This window comes from Xenopus tropicalis, chromosome 1, assembly GCF_000004195.4.
Source record: "Xenopus tropicalis strain Nigerian chromosome 1, UCB_Xtro_10.0, whole genome shotgun sequence".
NCBI lineage: Eukaryota > Metazoa > Chordata > Amphibia > Anura > Pipidae > Xenopus > Xenopus tropicalis.
Window position 1 is genome coordinate 140,243,628 of NC_030677.2, and position 20,625 is coordinate 140,264,252.

The 20,625-nt window shown below is 39.0% G+C and overlaps 2 protein-coding genes across 2 annotated transcripts in view; one reads left to right on the top strand and one right to left on the bottom strand.

Annotated features, from left to right (window-relative positions):
* Nucleotides 1-5,058: 5,058 nt before the first annotated feature.
* On the top strand, nt 5,059-6,512 carry psmb11 (proteasome (prosome, macropain) subunit, beta type, 11). The gene has a single exon (XM_002941517.2). The coding sequence runs from the start codon at nt 5,059-5,061 to the stop codon at nt 5,890-5,892; it is 834 nt and encodes a 277-aa protein (XP_002941563.2). The 3' UTR covers nt 5,893-6,512.
* Nucleotides 6,513-10,376: 3,864 nt separating this feature from the next.
* The window catches only part of cdh24 (cadherin 24), a 51,900-nt gene continuing 41,651 nt past the window's right edge, over nt 10,377-20,625 (bottom strand). Inside the window, exons 10-12 of the mRNA XM_031891261.1 lie at nt 14,172-14,280; nt 13,028-13,276; nt 10,377-11,428 (exon numbers count right to left, since the gene is read on the bottom strand). Of these exons, the coding sequence (XP_031747121.1) occupies nt 10,911-11,428; nt 13,028-13,276; nt 14,172-14,280 (876 nt within the window). The 3' untranslated portion in view covers nt 10,377-10,910. The remainder of the gene's footprint in view (nt 11,429-13,027; nt 13,277-14,171; nt 14,281-20,625) is intronic.

Genomic DNA, 20,625 nt, shown 5'->3' on the forward strand with positions numbered 1-20,625 from the left:
GCTGCCCATACCAAGACACACTTCTCTGTACTTATCTAAGATAGACAAGCGTGTTTTCCAAGCATTATTTCACACTTTCTTTAACCACATTTGTGATGTTAGCATAGTACACACACACACAGGGGTGTAACTAGTCTGCACCTGGCCCCTCACAAAAAAGAAATCTTTGAAGGGGCCCTGCAAAGAATAGCCGACCACTCAGTCCAGGCCAATTTGCACACACTTCTTAAATAGGAGCTTGCCTTGTGTTGCAGCAATGGCACTTTACATTCAAGGCTGAAGAAAGTACCGTGCGCCCTGGGACATAAAAACGCTTCTTTATATTCTCATAAATAAATAAATAAAATCAGCATGACCTGTCGATATTATTCATCATTTTTTCGCATACATATATCTTTCAAGCAGTAACCTCTCTATGCATATAAAATGGGCTCAGTCAAGCAAGGTAATTGTGTCTGATCTGCTATAAACTCTAATCAAGTGGCAGTGGTGGTAGAAATGCACCAACTATCCAAACTGTATTGAGAATGTAGTTTAAATATTCAGTGTGGGTAAAATCTGTATACATTATATCAACAGTTTTTGCCAGCCCAGGAGTGACCATGCCAGATATGCATTGAGTTTTTAGCTCCAGTGTGAGAATTATAGATTTTTATTGTTGTTGTACATTCTGTGATTTCAGCCCCCTAGTGTTTCTGATTAATATACAATAAGTCTGCCAGATTTGCAGTCAGTCTTGGCACCACAGGAAATGTCTTCTCCTTACATACAAAATGAGATCTGATCAATGTTGAACACTGCAGTAAAGCTCAAGTATATGGAGCAAGTGCTCAAAAGTAAAATAAATACATAAAGAAATATTTATCACAGTGGCTTAATATTTTCAATTAAATGATCCTACATACTCTGTTGGAAATCCTTACTATATTTAATTTAACATTTAGATTTCTATTAAGCCTTCTGTATGCTAATTAAGCAGTTTAATATTTTACTTTAGACCACATAACAAATTAAAATTAACTTTATACCACATAAGTTCAAATTTCTCTCTTGCATGAGGCAACAGGTTTAAGGATTATTGGCCCTGATGGGTTGGCTATGGTATCCATTAGATGGTCATATATTATGACCTTGTATGGATCAAAGGAATATTTTGATGAAGGGCATGACAGTGAATAAGTACAGAGCACAATCCTGATACATTGTGCAGAAATAACTCTGGTAAAATTCTGTTGGCATTTTAGGGAAAATGTTGCATTGTAGGTAAAATAATGGGTATTGAAAAGTGATATATAATGCACTACCAGCTTGCATATCTGTTGCCTGTATGTACTGTATTTGTCGTTAGCCTTTACTGATTGGTTGATAATGCAGTGGCATTTGTAGGTGAGAACAGTTGTGTGTGTGTGTTTGCAGGTGGCGTTACTGAAGGGATAACTACGTGCTGACATATAGTGCAGTGACTGTTGGACTGAAATGTAAGACAAAATGTCCATGATATAAAAAGCAGCAGTGAACAGTTGTTTCATGCTACAGAACTGTATATATTTATACTGAAACACATCAGTATTTAATATGATGTGACATTTGGTCTAAAATATGTATACATATTTTCAGTACTGGAACCAGTGGTTTCCCTGATTTTACACTCTACTGCAAGATGGTATAGGGTTAGTATGCCTGTCTAGTCTGCAGTTATTGCAAAGTCTACCTGTGGAGTAAGTGTAGAAAATAAGTCTTGATAACTACTAAGATTCTGCAGTTAAGGATGAGCCCTCAAGGGGGAGTCTGAGCTCTGTAGCGTGAGTCATACTTATGAGGTTTGTTGAGGATGTTGTGTGTATTGTTACAGAATTGTTAATGTTCAGCATATGGTGTGTCTGCCACAGATCCGCCACATTTCTGATGAAACTTGCACCTACCACCATCTCTGAAAAAAATCCTGATTATGAAAGTAGTATTTTGCTGTTTATATTCTCTGCACTCCTGATTCTGGCTTGTGAAACAATGTAGCTTCTGATTAACAGACCTAGAGGAGAACTGAATTCAGTTACATTGTTTCAAGGGTTAGCACCAGGAACAGAAAGGGACAGAAATACTGAACATGTTAAATTAATGTTTATTGGTAAGTTACATTTTCTTTCTTTTTTTGGTTGGAAAACCCACATAAAATCTTCCTTTTCAAATGACCTTGAGAAATGCAGACTTGTGCATAAGAGGCTTCAGGCACAGCAGCTGGGGTTGTTTATCCTTATGTTAAACCTAGAACTGTATGCCTTGAGCCAGCAGAAGCAATAAGTTTCTGACCCCAGAGGAGTTATAAATCTGCATGCATGGGCAGCCATTCAACATTGTACCATTTATTCTCACAGAAGCACAAGTAGCTGCATAGCCCGTTTTTGGAATGTGCAAAAATTTGCAGCGACAGTTTGATAGATCTTCAGTAAGAGTCTATTAGCACTTCAGTGACAATGTGATACACTACCAGTACGAGTCTAATTCGATCTGAAGTGAAACTATATTACATCTTGAGTGAGCATTAGCCCTGCAGTGCATCAGTTAGAACAACAGAGACACCAGTATAATGCAAAAAGATGGTTAAGTTAATGTAGGAAAAGACATGGGTTTTCTAGAAGCTGTGTTGTATTTGTTCACGGCAAGAGAAAGCTATGCCTTGTATCACAAGGAGAAATGTACCATGTCAGTAAGGCCAAAATGACCAGATTGTCCTAGCACATTCTGTTTGTACTCTGATTATGTGCACTCTATCAATGTAGTCTGCTGACCACTGCACAGCACGAGTTCCTCAAGCATTGCTTTGGGCCCCCTGTAGTGGGGCCATACCATGGATAGAGAATTCTGACAGGATTGTCACCTGAGCACCTGAAAGGATTGTTTAAATTGCTCTTACAACAGGAAAATGGCTTATCATGTTATAGCTGAATGTGAAGTCAGGGAACACTATTGGATCTAGCCTACTGACTGTTACTCCTGGATCATGAACTAGTACTTTCAAGTAAGAACTGTTTGTCCCAGACCTCTCTATAGAAGGGATGGGAAGTCTAGTCTATAAGTACATTAACAAATGAGCAATGCCCACTTGTTGGGCATTTTGCTATTTGAGAGATTACTGTTAAACAGGAGGGCCTATGAATATTGCCTTGCTTCAGTGTTGTCCTTGCTAGAGATTGACCTACAGCTAGGGTTGTAATAGTCTTAGTGAGACAAGGTATTCACAATAATGACAAATAGCAGTTGTTAATGGAGAAGGCGGCCCAGAGAAATCTGTTTTTAACCGAGCCATTTCCATACCTAAAACACAAGAGAAGAATAATAAAGCTGTCAAAAATTTAAAACCAACTGCCATCCACTGACATATGTTCTGGAGAATGTGGCATTCCTCTTATCTTCCATTTATTTTCCTTTCTATGAAAAGTTATGCTGCAGTGCTCTTCCTGCTGATTAAAAAGAGGGGTCTGTCATTTCATTTGAACATAAAAAACTGCACAGCACTAATCTATCACATCCACAATCTTGTCATTCCTGCTACAGAGTGACTGCAGGGACTCTGCATCTTCATATTGGTCCAATGAAATGCATGGGCTTCACCTTGGAAGTGACAAATCAATACAGGGGTATTTCTGCACATGCATCTACTTTCAGCATGCATTGCCTATAAATATACACATAGTTATATAAACTAAAATAATGAATAAACAAATGAATAAGAAAACAATAACATTTTTTACTTTTGACTACAATAGAAAGAGGATTTTGGTGTGGAAGTGCTAAAGTATGCATTTTCAAGTGGAAATCCATTCTGTGTGGGCTGAATGGATCTGCCTTTCTCCGACAGTGATAAGAAGCCAGAATACCACATATTATAATTATATCCAGTTTAACACAAAGGTTTGGGCACTCCTAGCCAAATTACACATTTAGTTAAAAAGGAGTGTGTTCAAACATAACACATCTACAAATGTTCATGAACAGTTATATTTTTTTGGCCAACTTTAATATATAGGAACAAAAAAAAAAAAAATTCCACTCTTCTTTGCAAATTATTTCTACTTCTGAGGGACATCTTGCATGTTTATGATCTACCCACAGATTTTCATTGCTGTTGAAATCAGGAGACTGTGAGGGACATTCCAAAACCTTTAGCTTGCTTTTCCTCAAATATAACAGATAGTGGAAATTATAGGCTGGAAGCATTTCACAATCATTTAATAGCATTCCTCCGCTTTCAAGACATTAATATGCTTTATTCTCAGCCTAGTTGTTTGGAGAAGCCCATGGTTTTTGAGTTACAGGCAAAGTTTGGGGTACCAGAGATTCTGTGAGCTCTGCAATTGACAACAGGTGACAATTCATAATGGATAGAAAGGCCTAATGAGATAATCAGGGGCAAGTTTATTTCAAAAATAGTTGTTACCACTGGACAAGTGGAAGCGTGTCCAAAATTTTTCACATGCCACAATAATAATTACTTTGTTAATAAGTTTTTGAAATGAAATGTAACTATGCATTGACATTTGCTAATATGTTGTTTTTAACATACCTTTTAACTGCAGTAGTTGATTATTACTGACAAATTACAAAATTTGGAGTTATGAGTGCCCTGTATGGCACTTATTGATCAGAAGTTTTAAACTTTTATGGGACCTAAACTTATTTTGCTGTGAGTCCTCTTAGCTTTTAGTTATAGCATTGGGATGGGGTGAGGAAAACCAGAGTTATTAGGCAGTGAAGCTGCTCATATCTCAGCATCATGAAGCTGCTTCCCTGTCATTTATCATCTAAATTTCACTCCATTGTGCCCCTCTAAAAGCTCCACACTAGCGTCAGGTATCCTGTAACATGAAAGAAGAGAATTCACTCCAAATTCTGAGGCACCTAGTAAGAATTTACTATATTTCTCCATGGCTCAGTACTAATAGAGGATAATATAACAACACCTACAAAGCCCCTTTATAGGAGCTATAAATGAAAACCACCCCCAGTACTCTGCTTTAGTCAGAGCCTCACATACTCTCTCCTTATAGCTCTGTGTATCCCATGGCTCTACAGAGTGTCTGTAGCTGGGACCTCACCTCTTCAAAAGAGCTTATGCCACGTAACCTCTGCCCCTTTCCTGGTTTGAAAGTTGCAAGCTCTCCTCATGTTTTCCTTCCACAGCATAGTGTGTCTGCCTCTTCCAGGCATCCTGAAGGGCCACCACCTCCAGCACATGGCACTACTACACTTGCCTTCATCTATTCTGGAGGGGTTGTGGCTGCTACTGATACAAGATCCTCTGCTGGACATCTGGTTTGCAGCCCAGACAGCCGTAAAGCCACCCTCATCCACAGTCACCTGTTAGCCACTACCTCTGGAAGTTCAGCTGACTGTCAACTGTTTGGACGTGCTTTAGCCAGAGAATGCAGAATCTACCAGCTGCGGAATGGATACATGCCCAGTGTTCGAGGAGCAGCTAAAATGTTAAGTATGATCATGATGCCATTCCGTGGCATGAAGGTTTGTGCTGCCTTCACTCTGTGTGGCTGGGACAGAAATGGACCTTGCATTTGCTATGTGTACAACGATGGAACTCGTATCAGCTCCTCTAATGTCATTTCTGTAGGGTCAGGTTCCCCGTATGCATACAGCATTATTGATGATGGATACAGAGTGGGCATGGGGGAAGAGGAGGCTCGTAAACTAGCTAGGAGGGCAGTTTGCCATGCTGGAAGGAGAGATGCCTACTCTGGTGGCTCAGTGGATGTGTATTGGATCAGAGAAGGAGGATGTGAGCGGGATGCTAGGGAGGATCTGGTACAGTTATATGAAAAACTGGTTCAAGAAGAGACACATAAACTGGGCACAGATGAAATGGGAAAAGGCAAAAAGTAGACACTTTACACTGCAGTTCTGAGGAACATTGGGATGCATTTTAATTGTTGCAACAGCAGTTTTGTAACTATAACAGGTGCATTTCATCCTTTTTTCTGTATATGTATCCTCCTCTTCCCTCTGGAGATGCGTATAGGGCTGCTTTGTGTATAATTCACTCACTGCAGTTCTACTTCTTCTGCACACAGTCCTTTAGCCTTGCCCACCTCAAGCATTCGCACAGTGATTCCTCCACAGCCAGACATCTCACATGACTTTTTTCATTTTAACACAACGCATTACAGTAGCTATTAACAGGCCGGCCCCAACTGTTTTTACTGCTCAGCATTTATATTTAATGTGATACATTTGCTGCATGATTAAAATGGTAAAATAACCGGGTTATAAAATGTTGTGTGTAACAGGAGTAACACTTTATGTTAATGGCTCTTTGTCTGGGGTAACACCAGATTCCAGCATTTGTTTGGGTTTAACTGTCTATCTTGGGTCACATTTGCTGCACTGCATTGTACTGTATATTATACATTAACACACGGTATTGCTTCTTTTAATAGGGAGCCTTGTTTATCTGTTTGTTATGCTGGGTACTATGTAATGGGCAGCATTCTATAAATGTATGCAACAGGTAATAAAAGCTTTATTCTGTTCTATGTCTCTCAGTATTTTTCATAAGGTAATTAAGTTTATTTAAATCATCTAATTTTCCAGTTATATTAATTCTTAATGTCTTGTGTACTGCAAGTTATGCAGATGTTCAATAAACAGTGCTGGCTTATGTGTGGCGTTCTAGCAGCCACAAAACTACAGCTCCCAGAATCCTTTAAACACCACACACTTCTGGCAAGAAAACTGTTGCATTCCTGCAGCTAAGTGCCTGCAATACCCACGCCATTTTAACCCAGGTATGAAATGATGAGAAGATATTAATGGCAGTGGCAAGTGTTGTTATCAACTGCTACCACATCTATACAGACAGCTAGGACTTGAAGGTCAGTTTCATATGTTGCATTTTCTGTTTGTTCTTTTTCTGACCAACAAAATATAGCTGCCTAACAGCCTATATACTATACCAAATTATACTCTATTCATAAATAGTGTAGTTTTAAATATTTGCATCTGATACGTAAGGGGAAAAACATGTGAATAAGTAAAATCTGCCTTTGGATTACTCCATATGAAAAAACCCCAGCTTTCTTTTGTGTGTATTTACTGGGGTTATTCGTAAAAATTAATTTAAAGGAGAAGGTCACATAAATTAAACATCTTTGGTACAATGCTGACTTAAGCAATCCAGGCAACTATGTAAATGGGCTTTAGCAACCAGGAAGCAAGGTGATTGCAAGGCTAAAGTGCTGTTGTTATTATTACTGTCTTGCTTATCTTTCTGTTCAGATCCTTTCCCATCCTTGTTTCTGACATTCATACACATGCTTGGCAGGTTGGTTCAGTGAGCTTAGAAATCAGAGAGCATTTTAATTCCAAACTGGAAAGCGGCACAAGACAGAAAAAGCTACAGAACAATAGGATTCCAGCTGCTATAGTGGTTAGCATTGCTCCCTTATATAACTAGGGCAGTAAATGCTAAGATTTGTATGTTCATCCCGTGTCTAAGTGGGCTAACATAACATACAGGCAGGTCAATTGTCTCCTGATGATTAAGGAGAACTGAAGCTTAATTAAAGAAATAGGGATATTGTTCATTATGTTTTGGGCTTTTGTACCAGCTCTAGACACACAATATGCTGTATATATATAAAGCAGTGCTGTCCAACTTCTGTGGCACCGAGGGCCGGAATTTTTCCGACCTACGTGGTGGAGGGCCGATAATGGAAGCCAGTTTTGACCACTCCCCTTTTTGAAACCACACCCACTTGAAACCACACCCATGTTATCACATGACCATACCCATATTAATGGTTGTAGTACAGCAAAAACCTGCCATACTCTGCTTTCCCTACCCTGCCTGTGTGTGCCATACTCTGCCTTCCCTACCCTGCCTGCATGTGCCATACTTTGACTGTGTGCCATTTTTGGCTGGTTTGTGCCATACTTGGCCTGTGTGTGCCATACTCTGCCTGCCCTACCTATGCTGCCTGTGTGTGCCATAATCTGCTTGCCCTATGCTGCCTGTGTGTGCCATACTTTGCCTGCCCTATGCTGCCTGTGTGTGCCATACTCTGCCTGCCCTATGCTGCCCGTGTGTGCCATACTCTGCTTGGCCTATGTGTATGGCACACACAGGCAGCATACAGTGACACAATGCTGGCACTGCTCCTACAGTCTGCACAATAACTTTATATTAAAAAAACTTTTTAATTGCAGTACCACCTCAGTATATGTTCTCTTTGTAGTGTGCCGGGATTATTTGTGGGTTTCAACTGCTCCTACAGTCTGAGGTGTGAACAGGTAGACAATGTGGGTGATTACAGCCTGAGCCTGAGGTGTGAACACTGCAGGGGGTGAACAATGCAGAGATTAAAAGGTGTGAACAACACAGGGGTATTACATATTTAAACAATACAGCCTGGCTACAGCCTGAATCTGAGGTGAGAACCATGCAGGGGGGGCAGTTAATCTCAGTACTGATACCATTTAAAGCTTACACAAAGATAAGCCATCAAAGCAGCCAGACAGGTGGGGGGCCACACAGAGGGGGGTCGCGGGCCGCATGCGGAATGTAACAGTATAAGACTGAATAGTAATTAATTCAGATTCACATAACATAGCAGCTCTGAAACCAGTTCAATTACCATCAGAATGTAATAATCAGCCCTATAGCATTGGTTTATATGATAGAACAGGCTTATTTTCTACTTGATAATTTGCTACAGCTCAGCTTTTCATCCAAGATGAGGAACTCCTTTATCATTACTGCAATAGAAATGCTGAAACTTTAAATTTGTAAGTTTGTGCTTAAAGTTATATATATATATATATACAGAGATCATAAAATATTGCAGGAGTAATGCCAGCACACACAGGGTTTCATACAAATGTATATAAAATTATATTTATTGAGAAAAAAAGTGCAAAATAAACATAGCAAGCCTCAACGTTTCAGTCCCCACTGGGACTTTCATCAGGAGGCAAAAACTGAAGTTTATTTTTAATGTTTATTTTGCTCTTTTTTTCTCAATAAATATCATTTTATATACAGTTGTATGAAACCCTGTATGTGCTGACATTACTCCTGGGACTTTCATCAGGAGGCAAAATTTGCCTGCTGATGAAAGTCCCAGTGGGGACTGAAACGTTGAGGCTTGCTATGTTTATTTTGCTCTTTTTTTCTCAATAAATATCATTTATATACAGTTGTATGAAACCCTGTGTGTGCTGGCATTACTCCTGCAATATATATATCCCCATGCTGGATTTTTAACCTGGCAGGAAGTACAGATAGCAGCAACGCCCTTGCCCCTGCCAATGTGAATAAACACTAGGGGTGTGATTTCCCACTCTTTAGTGATTATGTACTTGCAGCACAGGAGCATAAATAAATTACTTCTAAGTAAATTACTTCTTAAGTTCCACTGGGGCATGCACTGTTGTGAATGATTAACAATTTGCATAATTGTGTTTATTTAAATTATACTAGGGTGGCACAGGACCTTAAAGGGGTAGTTTACCTTTAAATTAATTTTTAATATGATGTACACATTGATATTCTGAGATAATTTGCAATTGCTCTTTATTTTTTATGGTTTTTAAGTTATTTAGCTTCTTGTTCAGCAGCTCTCCAGTTTGGAATTTTAGCAGCTATCTGGTGGCTAGGGTCATTTTTACCCTAGTAACCAGGCAGTGGCTTATACGAGTGATGGGAATATGAATAGGAGAGGGCCTGCACAGAAAGATAAGGAATAAAAATTAACAAAAATAATAAAATTGTAGCCTCACAGAACAATAGTTTTTTGGCTGCCAGGGTCAGTGACCCTCATTTGAAAGCTGGAAAGAGTTAGAAGGCAGCAAATAATTAAAAAACTATAAAAAATAAATAATGAAAACCAATTGCAAAGCTGCTAGGAATAGGCCATTCTATAACATACTAAAATTTAACGTGTACAACTCCTTAAATACAGCCTTGCATGTTAGGTAACGCCTTGTAGAAATTATTTATCATTTGCATTAATACCTGTCCAAGTAAATTAAGTTTCCTCATATTCCCACTCACTCACACACGCAAGGGCAGTGGATACTAAGCTGTGGGACAGATACACCAGGGGGGTCAGGAGCAGCAGCTTGACGGCAAGTTAGGGTGAAATTTGGGAAGGTGTCCATTTGTTCTCTTAGATACACCAGATGCATATTTATGTTTGTCCACTTTCTATTAAAAGTGTTTAGAAACAAGTATTCACTATTCATAATTTAAAACACATCATTTTTATTCTGATGGCAGTTCTACCATATGGTGAACTTTCCCACAGCAAATCTGCATTACTTACCAGAGCATCCACCAAATACATACCTCTGCTACACAAGCACACTGATTCTTTTGGATATTTTTATTTAGAAAATAAAATGTTTGCTTTCCACAAATGACAAATATCAGACAATGTCTGAGAGACTTGCAGCAAAACACAGGGGTGGGAAAATTGGAAGAATATGAATCAGTAAAAGCACAAAATCCTATAAACATTTCAAGAGCCCCCAAGGGTCTTCATGCAGAAACACTGCAGGTCTATTTTTCTGGTTGGAAAGGGATTATTCATTCATCTTCATATTTCCTTTTAGAAATGACTGGCTTAATTGATGCTGTGAAGGTTGTTCTGGCAGGAAGTGCTAATGTACGGCTCTGCAAGCTTTTCATCATGATGGTTAATCTTTCCTCTGCAATTCTGTGTGGCAGGGGAGAGGTTAATCACTATTCCTTATTTCCCTATGGTATGTAGATGTTATCATGTTCTGCATGTACCTTTGGCAGTGGTAAAAGGGTTAATCGCTGCCTGGTATTTCTGTCAGGCAGGAAAATGGATAATCACAGCACTGAAAATGTCTGGGTTAGTCACTGCTTGTTAAAGGATTTAATCCTCCCCTATGGGGCTTTTCCCTTTTGATCCATAGATCTCTGCCAGTGTCCTGAAATGAGGGCCCCATTCCCAAATATCTTCTACCCCTGTATCTTCCTCCCCTGCCCCACCAGAACTACTTGTTAATGAGCTGAGGGATCCTGCTGAGGAGTCGCCTCCCTCAAATCCATACACCTGAATAGAATCATAAGGTGGAGCAGTCGGGTCTCTTTCTGCCTCTCTAAGGCGATGGGCTAAGAATCGATGAACGTCAACTGAGGCAGGTTGGGGGGAATGTGTGGTTGGCCGCGGTGGAACTCTAGGGAGAACATCCATTCGGGGAGGGTGAAAGAATCCTCCAGTTAGGCCAGTCTGAGGGGGTTGCAATGCAGACATGTCAAAAGCCTGGGTGTCCTGCTCTCCGCCACCTTCATCATCATATGTTATGATATTTTCTCTGACATCCTCATCCTCACAAAGAGACAAAGGTGAAGGCTTATGTCTGCGCTGTAAAGAGAAAAGGGACACAAGGGCTGCAGGGCAGGATGGGGTTGAGGAAGATTTTGAGAAAAAAATTATAAAAGCATAAGTTAAGGAAGAGGAAGGAATTAGAAGTAAAAAGAAAAAACAAAATAATGTGAAGAGGCATGGAGTGTATAAATAACAGAGGACAGAGAAAAAGGGGACATTGGGGAACAATAAATAATATTAAAATTTGCAGTAGTAGCAGTGTATGTTGGTAGCATTGCAAATTAATTGTAGTTTCATTCGTTAGGCCTCATGCACCACTGATTTCCCATTATAATACTGTTAATAGTCCCATTACCACCTACCACTGTAAGGCAATTAGGGCCTCAGGCGCACTGTGGTTTTTTGACACGAAGGCTGTTCTGACTGCACACTTTAGCACTGCAATCCATATCAACACTGCCTTCTGGAAATAGCTGTGGTTGGTATGCTGCACATTCTTCCAGTAGGCCCATTTGACAAGGATCGCAGTGTGCATGCCATTGTAACTAACCATTAGCCCAACTGATTCAACTAGCTGGGGTGACTTGATGCAGTTTGACTTGAAGGGATTTTATTTGTGCCCAAAATGTTTGTTTGTAAGGCCTTATAAACTTTGTAGCTTATAATCTAAGCTTTTTTACAGCATTAAAATGGTCATTAACTAAACATGAATACAATGCAGTGAACCAGAGACCTTGTTTGCTTTGTACTATAACCAGATATACCTCCTCCCTAGTCTGCTATCCATGGAGTGAAGGTTCCTTTTCCATAGAACTCAAAATCTAAGTCTACTGTGATGTTAATAATCACAACAGGCAGAAGAGGACATATAGGAGGAGCAACCCTATAGGATCATTGGCCCCAGGCCCTGAGACTATTACCAGTCAAATTGAATGCCATAAAGTTAATATGACGGATATGCATTTGCTTCGACCTTCTTCTATCACACTAGAGGTGTAGAAGATTGTGCAGTTTCTATGTTTCTGCCTGTCAGCCTGTCCAGGTTTTAAAGAGATACTGACATCAGAAATGATTATAACATTGTCTTTGAATTAGCTTTATAATTTTTCTATATATCTACTGCCTGATGCTTTACATTACTTATATATGTTTCCCTTTGCAGCATGGAGAGAGTATTTCCTAGTATTTTTGACTATTAGGATGGTCAAAATACATACAGGAGTATATTTATTAACATTGGAGACAAACATCACTGATTTTGCCCATAAAATTTAATTTTACAAGTTACAATACAAAAGCAAAGATCTGATTGGTTGCTATGGGCAACATCACTGGTGATGTTTGACGCCTGTGTTAATAAATATACTCCTATGTGTATTTTGACCATCCCAATAGTCAAAAATACTAGAAAATACTCTCCCCATAATGCAAGTGCAACTAAAGCTTATTTGTTTTCCAGTAAGGTACATCTGTCTTCGGAACTACGCCATACATAATATTGTATAAGCAAAAATGTTTAATTATGTTGCAAGTGCGAAATTGGCATGATTGAAAGGTCAAGTGGTATAATAAAATGGGTGTGAGGGGAAGAGAGGGCGCAGATAAGCTTATGTTTGCTAAATATTGCTGTGCGGCAATAAATTTTTTTTCAGTTTTATTACCGAGAAGGCTCAGAGCACAGGCTAGAATGGCCAGAAGAGCGGGGGTGCTGAGTCCAGCCGCAGACCCAGTGGTAAGGTGACAGGTCAGGACGGCCCCGCCTGTTTCACAGTGACAGAGAGATACCGTCAGAGTATCTGTACTGGTCAGTGGTGGGTCCCCATTGTCCATAATCTCAATTGGCACCAAAAATATGTCTTTTTGAGACCTCCAGAAGCTGCTGTGTCTCACTAGAAGAGATGCACTTCCATCTGTTGATGGCAACATGCAAGAAAGAAAAACAGTGTCAGTAAGATGACATATTTATTAAGGTTTATAGAATAGTTTATGTTAAACGTAAAAGCAGTGTAAAATAAACTAAGTATATTTAAAGCTGCATTTTTAACTTGTGATTTAGCAGAGCATGATCATGGAAGTGTCTGTGCTACTGCTGGAAATCATAACATTTCTTTACACCACTGCAGATCTGGGGTGTATTTATTAACATTGGGGAGAAACATCACTGGTTATGATGTCTATAGCAACCAATCAGCAATTAGATTTGAAAAGTCACCTACAAGTTTGAAAACAAAAGCAAAGATCTGATTTATTGCTATGGGCAACATCACCGGTAATGTTTGTCTCCAATGTTAATAAATATGCTACACGACAAATGTGTTAGCAAAGAAATTCTGGTGTGCAAAGTCATGTAAAAAGTGATAGCACTGGTCTTTATGTGGCTCAATTCAAACTAAGCACTTTTTATGCCAGAATATTACAGTTGACTGCATTTTCACACAAAACCAATATGCTGCAATATAAACATATGAAATGTGACATGTCATACTATGGCATTAAAAGTGGCGATAGTTGGTATATATTTAATATAACATTTTTTGCACACCTTAATAAATATGGGCCTTAGTTTACTTGTTTAAAAATTTATGATAGTGGGACATTCAGATAAAAAACAAGCGGAACAAGACAAATGCACAGTTTTGGAAAGAGCTTAAATATAGAGATTTCCACTGAGAGTTGCCCATTTCTCATGTCCATAGACATGTAGAGGTAAGAGAATCCCAGCACTTAGTGCATATAACCACTCAGACCATGTAGCAAATCATCAGAGATGACCGAGTCATAGCATAACAAACATTTAAAGGTTACCTTTGTTATCTCTAAGTGTGAAGTTTCCATCTGAAATAGCTGCAGGACTTTGAAAAGAGAAAATACCATTCTCGCTGTCTGCATCTCTCACTCTAACTGTCTGAATAACCTTCAGCAACACACGGAGAGATCAATATAGGTCAAGAAGAAACAGGGAAAAACACAAAGAGACATGGGAAATTAAAGTTACAGCAGTCAGAGTGATATTGATAAATAAGAATTTAAGTTCTGCTTGGTGCAAGCATAAAGAAGAGGAATGAGTGTGGGTTATATGGAGCTAAGGGAGTCATAGGAAGCTGTTTAGCAGTATGATTCCAACAATGATTAAGGAGAGTAGTGGAACAAGGATATTGAGTGTATCGCTGTAACGTTATATGGTCAGGTATAGGGAGTTAGATAAGGGCTAAAGATGTAGTGAGCCATGTAAGGAGCTAAAACAATGGGCTGTAGGGGACAATATAAGGGAGGGATGGACATATGGGATGCACTGGTCTGTAGAAGGTGTTACAATTAGGATTAATTGGCAAGTTATTGGGAAAAAGTGTATTTGGGTTGGAACTGAAATAAGAAGTACAAGCCATGTATAATTTAAAAAGGAACCTGATAAAATGCATGTTTTGTTTTATACGTAATTATTATATAATTAAATGTATTTAATTATTTTAATGAATAATAATTACAGTCCACCCTATCAATGTTTACTGTATATTTACTTTGAATCATTCATCTGCATAAAGGGGAACTCCACCCAAAAACTTTTTTTTGCAGACTACAAGAAACCATCTAAGCAACTTTTTTTTATTATACATTAATTAAACTTTCATAATTGCTATTAAATGCAGTATATATCTGACCATTTATATTCTTTGCATTGTTGGTTCTGACTCATAAAAGGGATAAGCAAATACGGTTTTCAGCTACAATTACATTTACTATATAGTTTAAAAACCATTACAGTTTTTAATTAATGTTTATTGGAAAATTGCTTAGAATTAGATTTTACATTATACAAAAAGTCTTTTGGTGGATATCCTCTATAAGTACCCAAACAAAAGGGTGCTTCATGACTGCAGTGCTGATAAGACTGAGAGTAAAGCTGTGAAGATCTACGTTTGCCACTGGATCTTTGAATCAAGTTTAGATATTATGGCTTTCATTCACTGCATACAGATTTCTATTGGTTCTTTTAGTTTATTCAGGCTGAAAGTGTGTCTGAACAGAATCTGCATTTATTGAACATCTGCTAGAAAAGTTAGCCCGGATGCCTGAAGAAAAAACAAGGCAAATGGCAACACTGCACTGCAACTCAGTTGGTGTTTTTCAACAGTGAAAAAGCACCACCAACTCCCATTGACTTGAATGGGATATCTAAGTGAGTACCAGAGTACAGGAGGGAAGCATTTTCTGGCAGTGGGGGCAGCTAGAACTATGAATACAACATGAAGTAGGAGAGAGAAAAACAGAAAAGTAACATAAAGAAAAACAAGTGTCAAATCTAACAAAATATAAAATCAGGGAACTGTGTTAAAACAACATATTCTTCAAATACTCAAAGGATATGAGGAATGGAATCAATATAGTGTATTATTAACAAGGGTTAAGCATTGCAGCATTAATATTACACTATGGGACAGCATTTGCAAGAACCGTGACAGTCAGATGCACAACCTTAGGCAGTAAGTGATTTGTGCACGGCTGTATGAGGTGCAGACTAAGTGAAATTTACTATTTACAGTCAGAACCATGGCATCTGGTTAGTATTTTCAACTGCTTTATTTCACTCATAATAGCATTCAAAACAGCCATTTTTGGGAACATTAGACATTTTTATGTAAAATCCAAGAAAACATTATGTAAATTTAGGATAAAATCACCCATTGAAATGCATTATAAATGTGTGGGACCACAAAAAACAATGTAAAATGCGGAAAAACGTAAAACCAGGGTATGTTAAATTTATGTTTCACTGTAATTCTTACAGATGGGCTGATAGATACAAAGAATAGTCTATGTGCTGAAAATGGTTTATTCTGTAAGACAATGATTCATCGGTTTTATATGTTTTCCACACATTTTGGTCTAAACTTTTGATTGGTTGACAGTTTTTCAGGCTGACATAAAACTACTATAATCTGGCATAGAACTACTGCGGTCCCAAGTTGGTGATGTAAGATGGGGACAAAGAGTCCTACATTTTTCTTTTCCAGCCAAGTATGCAGGGCCGGATTTGTGATTGGGGCGCCCCGAGGCCGCCCCCTATGGCCTCCCGCCAACGTCGATCACGCATGCGTGCACGTCCCCCCTCATACGGAGCATTGGGGAGAGGACGTGCTAAAATTTATGTGCGTCCTCTCCCCATTGCTCCGTATGCGGGCAAAATTTTCTGGTGCGGTGGAGCGGCATGCCGCCCCTAAATTTCTGCCGCCCTAGGCCCGGGCCTGTACTCTACCCCAGTTGCTTGCGCCCCACACACATGCCCAGGGAGTCTGAGGGAGACTTAAGTTGGATATACACAGCCAATAAAAGCTGCTGACTCTGTTCCACCAGCTCCAACAGTCCTGCCCGACCCATATCTGGATTAAATATAGGCAGGTTTAAAAATGCAATATACATCAGCACATTAATGTGGTCCTCTTGTAAATGACTACCAGAGGCCGAATTAGTTCTGCACATGGATGGCCAAAGTGGGTTTGTTTGGCAGCCTTGGATCTGACAGTGTATGGCCACCTTTAGGCTCCAATGAATCCTTTGCCATATTATCAGGTGCTTATTATGATGGTAGTCTGCAAGCTTAACTAGACTTCAGTTAACAATTCTAAAACTATTTGTAATTATAAAAAGCGATAGAAGGTCAGTGATTTTTTTCTCAAAGTTTATGCTGGACTAACCAATCCCTAATCCCTCCCTTCTCTGAGCAGTAATTGTGCCAGCCTTTTAGATAAGAAGGCTCATTATATAGAGGGCTCAGGGGTGGGCCAAGCCGACCAGGCGCCCTAGGCAACCCGGTCGGCCAACTCTGACCACCCCCCCCCGAAGGGCGCATGCAAAAGCACAGGAGAAGGTGCAGGGGGGGCGGTGCGATCAGATCGGTCATTGCCTCCACCGCTAATAACAAGCAGCGGAGGCAATGACATAGTAGCACTAGGGGTAGGCAGGAGAGGCTCCTGCCTGGCGCCCCTCGATCGTTGCGCCCTAGGCAGCTGCCTCTTCTGCCTACCCCTAGTTCCGGCCCTGAGAGGGCTTACCTGTGGACTGGTAATTTGATTAACTGTCTTTTACCACAGTTGTTCAGAAGAACAACTGGAAATTGTAAAGTGAAACTACTTTCAGTTTCTGACTTTGCCCAGTTTAGTACAAGAAATACCAAAAGTCAAAGATATTTCTTAAAGGGGTTGTTCACCTTAAACTTGCATTTTAGTATGTTGTAGAGAGTGTTATTCTGAGACAATTTGCAATTGGTCTTTATTTATTATTATTTGTGTTTTTTTTTAAATTACTTAGCTTTTTGTTTAGCAACGCTCCATTTTGGAATTTTAGCAGCTATCTTGTTGCTAGGGTCCAAATTACTCTAGCAACAAGGTAGTACTTTGAATTAGAACCTGGAAGATAATTAGGAGAGGGCCTAAATAGAAAGATAAGCAATAAAAAGTAACTATAGCAATAAAATTGCAGCCTCACAAAGCAATTGTTTTTGTTTTTTTATCCATATTTATTTCTCTTTGTTATAACTAGGCATTTAAAGCACTCCAGACACACAAAATGGGAATATCTAAGTTATCTTGAGAGCTTTCAGAACTCCTTGCTAATATTTACAGTTTATTCAAAAATGTTCTAATTTGGAATCAACATCTACAATGTAATGGTTTGTTAACAAAATATTGCTTTAAATAAAGGCTAAATATCACTGAGTGTGAAAATGTGAGGGATTTGCATGTCAATTGCCCACACTAATGTTTACTCATTTGCCATATTTTAAAACAGGCTGTTATTTGTTATGTGCTCAATTGACCAAATCAGTAAGAGATTTACAGTTCATATGCCTATTTGGCCTTCAGTAACCCATCATGTATCCTTGGAGAACAAAAACTGTTTTAATAATGAGGCTTTTCTTGGATATAGCTGTGGATTCCTTGGAACTGTACTAACATTAGAGCTGTGGCCTATAAATTCTGTTTCCTGACAAGCTGGCTAGTGTGCTACACAATATGCAGTTAGGAAGGTATTGTTTATATAGTGCCCAGCAGCACAAGGATTTATCGCTATTCTCTATGCCACTGTACACTGAAATCAACTCTAACATAGATGTTAATATAGCAGCTAAGCCTTATTAAAGACACATTCATCAAGTATAACCATTCACTCAGATTTTGCCTACTTAGTTTTTACAGGAATGTAAAACCATTTGAAGCTGTCTCCAATTTTCTACGGAAGGGAGAAATAAAGGCTTTCTAAGCATTAAAGGAATACTGTCATTGGAAAACATGTTTTGTTCAAAAGCTTCTCCAGCAGAATCCCGCATTGTAATCCATTTTTCAAAAACAGAATTTTTTTTTATATTTAATTTTGAAATTTCACCTGGGGTTAGTCATATTCTTCATTTCTCAGGGTGCCACAGCCATGTGACCTGTTCTCTGATAAACTTCAGTCACACTTTACTGCTGCGCTGCAAGTTGGAGTGATATCACCCCCCTCGCTTTGCCCAGCAGCCGATCAGCAGAACAATGGGAATGTAGCAAGATAGCAGCTCCCAGTAGATATCAGAATAGCACTCAATAGTAAGAAGTCCGGCTTGGGACTCCTCCAGTTACACGGGAGTAGGAGAAACAATAGGTAACCTGAAAGCAGTTCTGATGTGTAGCTCTGGCTCCTTCAGTGCACAATGCACTGAAATGTCACCTACACACCAATATTACAACTAAAAAAATACATTTGTTGGTTCAAGGATAATATTTTAAATTGTAGAGTGAATTATTTGCTATGTAAACTGTGTAATTTAGAAATAAAGTACACCATACAAATCATGACAGTATCCCTTTAAAGAAAAGCCTAATTTCTTTTAGTCTCAAGATTAGAAGAACAATCTTTTGACATATAAGCATTCATACAAACACAAATGTGCATCTATTGTCATGCTATGATCCCTTTTTGTCACCCATTTTGATTGTTAAAGTACATGAAAATTTCTGAATCACTGTTTTATTTACTTGCTTGCAGGTATCTTTTTTAGGCTAGATCTAGTATTACATGTTCCTGGAATTCCCCCAAAGATGCAAAGGAAATTATTTTGTAACTCAGCTTTCAAGAAGCATATTGTTTTCATTTGCTATGCTCAGTATATTAGTTCTTTATAAGCTATTTATGACATTGGCATAAGTACCGGGAGAGCAAGGGGTGCATCTGAACCAGGGCCTGTCCCCCCATAGGGCCCACCACGGACACTGCATGTGTGTCATGGAACCTGGAAGGTAGGAGAGAGCATGCAGTATGTCCTGAGTGGAAGGTAGGTGGGGTTATGACAATGGGATAAAATAGTATTCTATTTTAAAGGGCAGGGCCTAAAAATACATATGATAAATTAGAGGGTATGTACTAAGAAGCAGAAGAGAGCACTGGGATGCAACTAGAACATATTTACTGATTAAAATTCTGTCCCTGACCTCAAGATTCTCTTGCCTGATAAATATAGCATTTTATGGTTTATGAGTCAAGAAGGCCTATTACACATATATTATTATTCATGTTCTTATGACCCAGCAATAGCATTTATTTTTTGCAAACACCAATTCATTTTTTTCATTTTTTTAAAGTTCTTTCTCTGTATCTGCTTAATGGAAAAAACATGTTATTAATTTTTGCTTTGGTGTTCTTTGTTTCTTTCACTGCTCTTGTTTGGGTCTCTTCTGTTCACTGTCTGCCTAGAAACAACCTTCCCTAACATCTGTCATAGTCCTCCTGTTGTGTCACAATTCAGTGGCATAACTAGAGACCTATCAGCCATATTGCAGATTTCTGCAATTTCTGAAACCCCCAGAACATAGCCATCGAACTACCTGTATGCCACATAGGTATTTCTCACAATTCACCAGAAAAATACCTCTTATTTATTTACTGGGCAATGCTGAGTGACATACATGCACTACTGATTTGCCTGCTCTCATAGGCTGATAAAAATAAAGGTTAAGGGAGATTTAGCCAACCATGTATTATTTTATTCCTTCTTATTAGGAGTTCGTTTTCTTTCCTGCCTATGCTGGTTTGTATATAGTTAGAAATCATGCATTATTTTCAGGAGATTCAAGAGGACAGAAAGGGTGAACATAACCTTCAGCTAGTTCTGGGCACACTGAAGCATAGGCGTAACATCAGTTTACAGTTCCTGACCACCTTGTTGCAGTATTTGGATCAGACTTAGCACAGCAGTGCCATCAAATTAACATACAGATTGCCATTTTGT

Excerpts from the sequence above, each read along its gene's own strand:
- psmb11 (XM_002941517.2), top strand. The coding sequence starts at position 5,059 with ATGGCTCTACAGAGTGTCTGTAGCTGGGACCTCACCTCTTCAAAAGAG.